Source organism: Callospermophilus lateralis, chromosome 3 (genome assembly GCF_048772815.1).
Source record: "Callospermophilus lateralis isolate mCalLat2 chromosome 3, mCalLat2.hap1, whole genome shotgun sequence".
In the NCBI taxonomy this organism is placed as follows: Eukaryota; Metazoa; Chordata; class Mammalia; order Rodentia; family Sciuridae; genus Callospermophilus; species Callospermophilus lateralis.
Window position 1 is genome coordinate 91,361,841 of NC_135307.1, and position 11,054 is coordinate 91,372,894.

Genomic DNA, 11,054 nt, shown 5'->3' on the forward strand with positions numbered 1-11,054 from the left:
GTATTAAGGATGTTTGCAACAGTGATGATTTGGAGAAACTACACTAAACTACCATCTAAATTTTGGATCATTGATTTATTTGACACTGAAAGGATAGAGCTAAAATGACCTTATTTACTAGCAAGATGGATTCTGGAAGCCAGATTTTATGCACTTGAAGTGAAATGGTTTTACAGTGAGAAGAGATCTGAATTTCAGCCCTGACCTATAATGTCTTTCATTATAATATCTCAGTTGAACAGTGTGCTCTTTTTGTTCTGTTTTCATCCATGATCTCCCTTCTGATCCTTTTCCTTTGAACTTGAAGGATTCTAACACTCAGACATGAGGTAACCAGTCTTTGTATTAATCAAATGTGTTTGGTACGTGAAATACCACAAGACCAGAAGTAGTTGATTTGTGACTAAGTCTTTACTCTTACCCTTGGACTGGTTAGAAACTGGGTGAAGACACATGGTAGGGGTTAAAACATCATTTTCCTCCTTTGGTTTTTAATATTTGGGTCATTCATTGGAACAGTCTTTGAGAATGAATTTTTGTACCATATGTTATTGATATGGAAACTTGAGGAAAGGGAAGTCACAGGATTTATGTCCTCTAGTTAGAAACTTCATTCTGTGAGTAAGTTGTGGGGAAAGAGGTGGAAGCTAGTGAATTGCCAGATGAGTGATTCTCCTAGTATATCTCTGTGTCCAGTCAACAATGAACTATTGAATTATTTCACTTTTCCTTGGGGTGAACTTCTGTTTTTCAGAGGTAAAGTCAATTGTTATTCATTCACTCAGTGGATGACACAGTCTTGGCATTCCTTCTTTAGGGTGTTCAGAGGAGCCTGTGTGGTTGGACTTATCCTGTGGCTGGTTCTAGACACAGCACAAAGGCCAGAGCAGCTGATCTCCTTTGCAGGAATTTGCATGTTTATCCTCATCCTCTTTGTCTGCTCCAAACACCATAGTGCAGTAAGTTTTGGGTATTTTGGCACAGAACAGGGGCCAAGTACTAATTACAAAGAATCAAGTGGTCATTACAATGGCATAGAACTAAGTTTATAACAACCTGTAGAATTTGTCTCTTTGACAGTTTTATTCCAAAGAGAAGTTTTAAAGATCACAAAGGGTTTAGGCCACTTTAGGCCACTTATACATTACAGGTTGTGATGTATTAGTGAATCTTAATGTAATTTTGTGGGTCTAGGCCAGCATTAAAGTAAGAATAAAAAAAATAAGTGAAGAAAGCTAAAGTATTGGCTTATAAAATTTATTTGCATGTTATTGTTAAGTGTCCTCTAATTTCTGGAAAACCATAAGGATACATGTGGCTCTTGAATTACTGTACCATTTTTCCTTACTATCCCCCTCCTCTCTGTGCAAACTTACTCCAGATTTACTATTAACATCCTGGGTTAGTTCTACCTGGAGTTCATGTGTCCATTTTAAAACTGCAACCAGGTAATGGTTAGCAGGCTCTAGAACTCACATTGTAATAATTTTATTATTGATTACAGGTGTCTTGGAGGACAGTGTTTTGGGGCCTGGGTCTTCAGTTTGTTTTTGGGATCGTGGTCATCAGAACTTATCCAGGATTTATTGCATTTCAATGGCTGGGAGATCAAATACGGGTATGGGAAATTACACGTAAGGGCTTAGTTCTTTTAGAAGCCTAAAGAAAGGAGATTTGAGGGAAGTATGGGCAGGAAGGCTGTGCCTAGTTAATAATAGTGGTGGGAGATCTGATTGGGAAAGGAGAGAGAATCCTGGGGTACAACTAAGAATGTGAGTGAAGAGAAGCTACCTGCTGGGGACACAGCCTGCTCACAGGCCATCAAAGGGAGCCAGGCTCAGTAGCAGCAGTAGGTCCTAATCATCCATGGGGTGGATTCTCTCTCTGCCTATGTCCTATCTGGATTCACTTTGTTCTTGTATTTTTCTCCCTTTCAGATTTTCCTGAACTACACTGTGGCTGGCTCCAGTTTTGTCTTTGGAGATACGCTGATCCAAAATATTTTTGCTTTTCAGGTTGGATCTATTTTATGGACAGGAATGATAGTGGAGGGGTTGGGAAGTAAAGCAGAAGATGATAATGTATGTCCAGGAGATCAGCCAAGCTGCATGCTGATTGGATCCTAAGTGGATGGTTTAATACCATCAAAAGAAAACATCATCCATTTATTTATTGCCTTTTGATCATTACCATCCTGAAAATGAGGAGGGGGAGGTTTAGAAAATATCTCCTTGAGGTTTAGTACAGATGGGCTAGTAGATTTGTAATACATTTTGAATTTTTTTTTCTTAGACTACACTGTATCAGATGTGCTTGGAATTCAAGAGTTTAATTTAGAGGCCTGAAATACAGTTTATTTATGGTATATGTAGCGCATACAATGTAATATCTCACCAGCTGTCTACCACTCTCATTACAGTCCTTACCAGTCATCCTTTTCTTTGGGTGTATGACGTCCATTCTCTACTATCTGGGCCTTGTGCAATGGGTAGTTCAGAAGGTGAGTTGTTTTCCTCCTCTGGTTGAGAGATGGGTCTTTATATTGGGATCTGTCAAGGCCATGGAAGATGACACTTTGGAATAATGTTTATATGTAGGATGTAGAGTGTTTGAATCAATGTGAAAAGTCAAATCATCCCAAGCATGGTGGATATCAAATGGTGTGTTAAATTTATATCACTGTGACAAAATACCTGAGAAAATCAACTTAAAACAAGGAAAAGTTATTTTGGTTCAGTTTCAGGAGTTTCGGGCCATAGTGGTTTAACTCCATTGTTTTTGGACCTGTGATGAGGCAGAACCTATGGCCAGGAGCATCTAGTAAAGCAACGCTGCTCATCTCATGGTAGCCAAGGAGCAAAGAGAGAAAGAGGAAAGAACAAGGGTTCCAATATCCCTTTTAAGGGCACATCCCCAGTGTTTAATTTCTTCCCACTAGGCCCCACCTCTTAAAGATTCTGTCACCTTCTAGTCATGCCACTGGCTGGTGACCAAGCCTTTAACATATAGGCCTTTGGAGAATATTCTAGATGTAAACTATAGCAAGCCTCAGGTAGTCTGAGGGGGCAGAGCAGGGAGAGAAGATGGGCTGGATCACTCTTTCATACTGAGTTTTAATGTACTTGTTCTAAAGGCCAAGAGTCCTGAGTTCTGGTCAAGGCTGTTTGTAACTTCTCTAGGCCTCATTTGCCTTATCAGTAGAATGGAGAAGGAGGGTTTTGCTAGTCATTCTCCAAGATTCCTACTAATACTGATGGTTTAGGTCTCTATGCTTTTAGATCGCTTGGTTTTTGCAGTTCACCATGAGAACCACCTCTACAGAGACCCTGGTTGTGGCAGGAAACATCTTTGTGGGGATGGTAAGTACCCTGAGGACTTGTGGTCTTCTTTTCTCAGGAGAACTAAAAACTTTGGAGAAATCAGGTTCACAAAAGTATGCTTTTCTTATGAAAAGTCAAATAAATGAAGACTATGAGGGGTACCCAATTCCTGATGAAAGAAATCTCAGAAGCTCAAAGAGGACTCAGCTCATTGTTTTCATCCTTCAGTGTCTACTAATATTTACTTGGGCATACTTAGTCTGAATGATCCATCTTTTTCATAGGAATTTAGAGGAATGTCATAGTCCAAATCTTATCCCCCTTCAGGAGCTATAAAGGGTATTTGATCTATGTTTTGGTTTTTCCACGTCATACCCTATGACCTTTATTTTCCAGGGTCTCTAAGGAGACAAAACTTGTCTTGCCCAGGGCTAACACTAAACCTCTTCCTTATAACAGTTGTTTGGTACATTATCTGTGTGAAATATAGACTCAATGTATGTTTTTGCCTATCAGCTCATTGTTAAGGACAATGGCTTGTCAAATTGACAAGGGAGTTAGAATTGAGGTCTTGCCCTCTAAATGCTCAGACTGATTACCTGCTTCAGACATGTTCTCAGAGTACTTCTGGATACTTCTGAACTAGCCCTCCATGTTTTGCTAAAATTATCCATAATCAGCTTCGTTTTTCCATGCTAGATTATGGAAGTAGGAACTTATTTATATTAATATCCTTAGCATCTAGTATACCACTAGTCACATGGTTGGTACTCATGAAATTAAGGTTGATACTAGATTTAGTTTCCATAGTTGCACCTTTATATTTCATAAATATCATTTCTTTTGACTCTTTCATAAAGAGTTGGCTTAGATCATTTACTTGCAATTTGTTTAATGAATACTTTGTCAGCATCTAGTGTTAAGACTCAGAAAGTGCTCTATATTCCATAAGTTCATTCAGGAAGTACATGGCTTTAGAAATTGAGAACATAACAAAGGTAATATGCCATTTCTTTTCTATAACATATTAAAATATGAATAGATGAGACACACATGTGTGGAAATGAGAAAGAACAATGCCAGCCAGGACCAGATTAGGGGTTGAGGGCAGAGAGGCAGATGTTGGGAGGGATTGAGGCAAAGCTCAGAGACCCCCCTCAGAGGGGCTGTGTCTCACTGAACAGCTCTCACACTGAGGGATGTGTGTCTAGTGGGTCCAGTCCCTATGCTGGGATGGGCACTCTAGACATTCTTAGCATCTGAATGTCTTCTTCTTGTTTGTAGACAGAGGCACCTCTGCTCGTCCGTCCCTACCTCGCAGACATGACCCTCTCTGAAATACACACAGTGATGACTGGAGGGTTTGCCACCATTTCGGGCTCTGTGTTGGGAGCCTTCATATCCTTTGGGGTAGGCATGGTCCATGGGATCACTCCTGGGTGAGTACCGGCTGGGTTCTGCCGAGACCCTGATCCTGGGTCTGAATTTACAGATTGATGCGTCATCCTTGATTTCCGCCTCCGTGATGGCCGCCCCTTGTGCTCTTGCCTTGTCCAAGCTGGTATATCCAGAAGTGGAAGAGTCCAAGTTCAAGAGTGTGGAGGGAATGAAACTGCCTCATGGGTGAGTCCATGAAGGCATATAATTTGGGAGATGGTCAGGTATATGGAGAGTCAAGAGTGGCCCTTTGGTGGCAGAGATTTCAAGTCTCCCTGAGAGGAAGAATGTGATTGCATCCTGGCTCTTGCCTATCTCTGCCTCTAGCTAGTCATGTTGATTTTTCTTCTTTGGTTTAATCCTCCTATTTGCCACTACCTTTTGCATGCCAGTGTACCATTTGTTGTCTGCTTCAGTGCAGTTTCATGGCCATTACATCATTATATACTGCTTCAGAGTCATTTCCACTAATAGGGCCCCTAAGGAACTCCATCACTTTGTCTCACATTGGTCTTGTACCCACATCCTGCACTGTAGGGACAGTGGGATTTCTGTTCTCTGAGGGCCTGAGACTGCTCTAGATACCATATTCTTCCCATATGCCCAATGAGCACAGGAAGGAGAGGAATATCCTGGAAGCTGCCAGCAATGGAGCCACAGATGCCATAGGCCTTGTTGCTAATGTAGCAGCCAACCTGATTGCCTTTTTAGCAGTATTGGCCTTCATCAATGCTATCCTCTCCTGGCTGGGGGAAATGGTGGACATTCACGGGCTCACTTTCCAGGTAAAGGATTATCCTTGTTGGGCTGTCACTCTGTCATTAAATAGTGCTTGAACTGGGCACATCATCCTGGCCCATAGTAAGCTAAGAGCATGAATGGGGGAGGGGAGAGTTGGGCCAAGGCCCCAGAAAAGGCCCTTGGTATCTAACCTTTGTTATTTGTTTTTTCTTGGGTTGTCTCTCTTTCACTCAGGTCATCTGCTCCTATGTCCTGAGGCCCATGGTTTTCATGATGGGTATAGAGTGGGCAGACTGTCCAATAGTGGCCGAGATAGTGGGAATCAAGTTTTTCATAAATGAGTTTGTGGCCTATCAGCAATTGTCTCAATACAAGGACAAACGTCTCTCTGGAGTGGAAGAGTGGATCGAGGGTGAGAAACAGTGGATTTCTGTAAGTGACAATCTAGAAAAGCATAAGTAGTGTGAGGTTTCAGCCATGGCTGTCTGAGGGTAGATAGCAAGATACTAAAAAAAATTTTGTTTCAGACAAACATGTCTTTCCACAGTCACAGGCCTACCCACAAAGCAAGCATAACTTGTGCTTAGAAGCCTGATCTTCAGTACCTGAACAACTTATTCTGAGATTGGTGTGCTATTTCTCCCCCACACTCTGACCAAACTTCTTTCTATAATGTAATCGATGGGTCTTTACAGTGAGGACAGTCCAGGGAAGACAATTTTATTTTTTTGGTACTGGAGATTTCACCTCAGGGCCACACACACTGAGCTATACTCCCAGTCCTTTTTGTTTTGAAACAAGGTCAATAGGGTCTCACTAAGTGGCCTAAGTTGTCCTGGGTCTGTGATCCTCCTGCCTTAGCCTTCCAAATAGGGGGGATTATAGATATGTACCACCATACCTGGCAAAAGGAGCAGTTATTTTCTAAGCATCCTTTGTACCTCCCTTAGAACAGTATGGGAAAGACTGGAACTTCCATCATGATTGTATGAATGCAAATGTGGGACTGAATTTATCTCCTTATTTCCGTTTGTTTTTCCTAGGTGAGAGGTGAGATCATTACAACATATTCACTCTGCGGATTTGCCAATCTTAGTTCCATAGGAATAACACTGGGAGGCTTAAGTGAGTTGTCCCCCAACTCCCCACTAAGCCAGCCAGACCCTAACTTTTGTAGTGGGCAGTTCCTGGTACTCAGAATACATTGAGACTAGATAGAGAAGCTGATGTGAAATGGTTCTTCTTGGGCTGCAGTTAACTTAAAACTAAATCAATATTGCTACCTGGCTCTGCATACAGTCCTTTACAAACTTTAAAACTGAGTTTTACTTGCTTTTTTCCTATCAGGGGCCCCAAAAGTGGTTGTTATTTTTATGTTCCCCATGGAGAAAATATTACAATAATATTATTTCTATTTTACTGTTAAATGAGCACAGTGCATACTTTGCTTTTTAGTCAATAGTTAGGGTACTTTCTGAATTAGGCTGCTCACTAGCTGTCTTCACAGAAGCAGGATTTACACAAATAATCAAAAAGACAAATTAGATACCTGAAGACATATAAATAGTAAAGGCAAGTGTTGTAAAGTGTTCTATTAAAGGCTGAAAGTCACCAGGTGTGGGACGAGTGAGTATTTGAAGCAGAAACAGATCTATTGAGGTTGCTGTTGATATTGCTGAATGTGGGTGATGGTTGAAGAAGGTGGAATGGTCTTGGAGGGTAGGGGCAGGGGAATTATTAGCAGATCTCAAGAGTTTGGGAAAGTTAAAGTTAGAAAAGGATCTTAGAAGAAATGGAGTATAAGAAAAAAGAAAACAGTGCCCGTTTTTAAAAAATGTCAAACATTCTGGCAATCATCTTATTTATTTTGTAGCTGATTGAACATTGAAAGCAAAATAATTTCTCCTTATTTTGACCCTTTTGTTAAATCCCTGTCTATATCGTTAATTTGATGCCTGATTACTATTTGATTATGAGAAGGACTTCTAGCGTGGGATATGGACTGTGTGGCTCAGGTAAATGTTGTCCTCCTTAGTCCTCTGGCTCAAAATGGTCCTTCTAATTCTGGTGCAGGCTTAAGAGTGCAGACCTCAACTGGGAAGCACCAGGCATTTGCACCCATTTGAAATAATCCAAAGCCTTGCTTGATTCAGATATATCTTGGGTGTGATCACAGATTCACTGAAGTCGGAGTTAGGGATCCCATAGGATAGTGTATATGCACACTTCTCTGGTCAGCCATAGGTGGTTGTTGGTAAGGAAGCTAGTCACCTGCTGCGTTTTTCTCCTCTGCATTCTTCCCAGTGGGGGCTCCTGGCAGATAGCTAATTACCATGTTGTTTTGTCCGCAGCATCAATTATACCCCAACGGAAGAGTGACCTGTCCAAGATTGTGATTAGGGCCCTCTTCACAGGGGCCTGTGTGTCCTTTATCAGTGCCTGTATGGCAGGTAAGCCTCAGACTGGTCTCTTGGAAGACATCACTTCTAGCAAAAGACAACATATCTCTCAGAATATTGACTAACCATTCATTCCATAGATGCATAGAAAAGGCACCTAATGTATAGGGCTCCTAGTCTATAAGCAAAGAATAAAAAGCCTCGATGAGCATGTGTCGAATCTCTGCCTTAGTATCTCGGTCTTGTTTATCCAGGAATCCTCTATGTCCCTAGGGGAGCTGAAGCTGACTGTGTTTCCTTCCTAAACACAAGTTTCACCAATAGAACCTATGAGACCTATGTGTGCTGCAGAGAGCTCTTTCAGAGGTGAGCATCAGGACCCCTGCTCACTGAAGGCAGTTTCTGGGGGTGGGAGTAAGGTCTTGAGGGTAGTCCTGTGGACTGAGTGGACTGAGTGAATGAGAGGAGACATGGGCATTGGTGATGGCCTAGATTTATGCTTTTTCTCTTAAGTGCAGCTTTGGCATTAGCCCTATTATGCCCAGGTAACAGTTTCTATCTATATTGGTGGGTACTGAGGATAGAGGGGTAAGGGAAGAAATAAAAGGGTGTTTTCTTTGGTAAGTGACTATATTGATTATGGTTGGAATATAGATATGTTACAGGTCAAGATTTAGCTATAGTCCTAAGTGGCTAAAAGATCGTGGGCTTCTTCAGATAGAAATGAGACAATTGAGAAAGGACAAAGTTGAAGTTATAAATCATGATGTGTTCACATTGTGTAAAAATGAACATATTTACCAAATTCTAGATGAAAAAAAGATAATATATAATTTAAGGTAAAAGAACTAGTTTTGAGACATACAAAAAAGGTTTTATAATTAATACTCTTTAATATTTTATAGCAGTACTTTTTATTTTTATTTTTTTGTTAATGTGAGACTAGATTTTTTTTAACTTCAGATTGGAATGTTTCTGCAGATCTTGTGGTATTTGTCTCTCTAGTATGATATATAAAAGTGTAGTTAAAAGGAATAATTTGAGGAATTAGAATGTTGTCAAAGCCAAAGGTGCATGTACCCGTGGTGACTTATGGGTAAGTGAGGAGAGTTCTGGGAGAGAAGGCTAAAAGACAGTCTTGGATGAAATGCTATGGAATTGCTAGGCTTGCATGCCTCCCAGCAGCTTGGGAGGCTGAGGCAGGAGGATCACAAATTCAAAGCTAGCCTCAGCAACTTAGTGAAGCTCTAAGCAATGTAGTGAGACCCTCTTTCTTAATAAAATACAAAAAAGGGCTGAGCATGTGGCTCAGTGGTTAAGTGCCCCTGAGTTCAATCCATGGTACCAAACAAACCAAAAATGCTGAGGAATTTAGTTTTGATCCAAAGAATTCTGAACACTGACATGTTCAGGTATGCTTTTCAAAAGATCTTTCTGGTAGCCATTTGAGTATCAGGGAAACCAATAAACATACTATTATAATAGTTCTAGTGAAAGATGGTAGGAGCTGATCCTAAGTGGTTTTAAGAATGGAAATGCGTGAGACCAAGTAGAATCAACAGGATTGGTCATCAGCTAGAAAGGAGGAAGGGGTAAGGTGAGGAAGAGAAAGGAAAGTAGCTTTCTGCTGTGGAAAAGGAGACCCAAGTGCCAGTCATTTACTGAGAGGAAGAGGACCAGTTCCAGAATGGGAGTAAAGGGGAGAGATTATGGCCTCTTTCCATTTTGGTTGTGTTAACTTGGAAGTACCTGTGGGATCACCATGTAAAGCTATCATAAGCCACCTTGGGACCTGGGGTTCATGAGGGAAATCAGAGCTGGAGATGGCTTGGAAATTATCATTAAATGACCTGTTCACTATTTAGGTAGAAGTTCAGGTGCTAGCTGCTTAACAAATTATTACACCAAGTTAATGAATGTTACCCTGCCTGCTTGGAGGTTATCAGCAGAGAAGGTAACCAATGTACTGAAAGAAAAAAAAGCCAACCCTTTTGATGAATATTAAAGATTAATTATAAGCTGGATAGATCATTGGTCTGGCATAATTTTTTTGATCCCTGTGTTCTTATGACAGTGGATTTCCTAGTCACATTCTGAGCATCATTAGCAGCTAGAATCTAAAAAGATGAGGTTTTTGTCCAATTAATTTATACTTATTTAGTCTGATCCGTTTTCCTTTTGTAAGAAGAAAATGGCTTTGGGATACCACCTTACTTTTTAGATAAATTTAATTCTAGATCATTGCTAGGCATAAATTTTGCCTCAGATACCTGGAAAGAAAATATCTAGATGGACTATGGTTAGGAATTGGACACAGGAGCAGAGACATTGTACAGGGTTCCTTGCTGGTATTATCTCTAATATTAATGAGATGACAAATTTAATTTGATTCAATTTATTTAGTTATGACTGATGGATACATTTGTAAGTTTCTGCTTTTGTGATATTTGGGGTAACATTTTTAGCTGCTTGTAAAACTTGACACCTTTTGTTGCCTTCTTTTTATCTCTCTGGCTTTTCATTTTAGTACTTCTCTGAATGGCACCAACCCACCTTCTTTTTCCGGTCCCTGGGAAGACACGGAGTTCAGTGCTTCAGCCCTTGCTAACTGCTGTGAACTGTACACCAATGCCATCTGTGCCTAAGGCTGATTGGTCCATTTCCATAACAGTTTTGATCTTAACAGATGGTGAAGGCTTGCACTCAGGTTTCCCATTCTTTGAAGAACTCACTAATATCTATAATAGTAAGTGTAAAAGATTCATTTTGGTTCACTATATCTCAATAATGAAATTAGCATTCATCTTTCCATTATTTGGATGCACCAAAGAGGAAATTCCTCCAGCCATCTTCAGTTTTTATTTGAAAAAAATTACCATATATAAAAAAAATCTTGTTCCTTGTTGGCACCTTAAAAATTGTACAATGCTGTGTACTATAAAAATGATTTAGTATGTGTCATAGGACAGGGGTGGGAGGAACTATTTCTTAGAGTTCAGTGGGTGAGCTGAGTTTATATTATTAAACTTGTATATGAAAGATACATGAATATTTAATGGTAAGATTTTTTTTTTTTCTGGTTGTCACATATTTGTAAACCTGCAAGTTCCTTAAATCATTACAGAGAGCACTTCCTGTACACAAACTTCTAAAGGCC

At 40.3% G+C, this 11,054-nt stretch overlaps 1 protein-coding gene across 1 annotated transcript in view; it reads left to right on the forward strand.

Annotated features, from left to right (window-relative positions):
• The window catches only part of Slc28a2 (solute carrier family 28 member 2), a 29,413-nt gene extending 18,871 nt beyond the window's left edge, over window positions 1–10,542 (forward strand). Inside the window, exons 5-17 of the mRNA XM_076849398.2 lie at window positions 818–959; window positions 1,505–1,618; window positions 1,938–2,015; window positions 2,420–2,500; window positions 3,279–3,359; window positions 4,605–4,730; window positions 4,813–4,943; window positions 5,374–5,542; window positions 5,733–5,930; window positions 6,542–6,623; window positions 7,850–7,948; window positions 8,152–8,263; window positions 10,425–10,542. Coding sequence (XP_076705513.1) covers window positions 818–959; window positions 1,505–1,618; window positions 1,938–2,015; window positions 2,420–2,500; window positions 3,279–3,359; window positions 4,605–4,730; window positions 4,813–4,943; window positions 5,374–5,542; window positions 5,733–5,930; window positions 6,542–6,623; window positions 7,850–7,948; window positions 8,152–8,263; window positions 10,425–10,542 — 1,531 coding nt within the window. The remainder of the gene's footprint in view (window positions 1–817; window positions 960–1,504; window positions 1,619–1,937; window positions 2,016–2,419; window positions 2,501–3,278; window positions 3,360–4,604; window positions 4,731–4,812; window positions 4,944–5,373; window positions 5,543–5,732; window positions 5,931–6,541; window positions 6,624–7,849; window positions 7,949–8,151; window positions 8,264–10,424) is intronic.
• The last annotated feature ends 512 nt before the right edge of the window (window positions 10,543–11,054 follow it).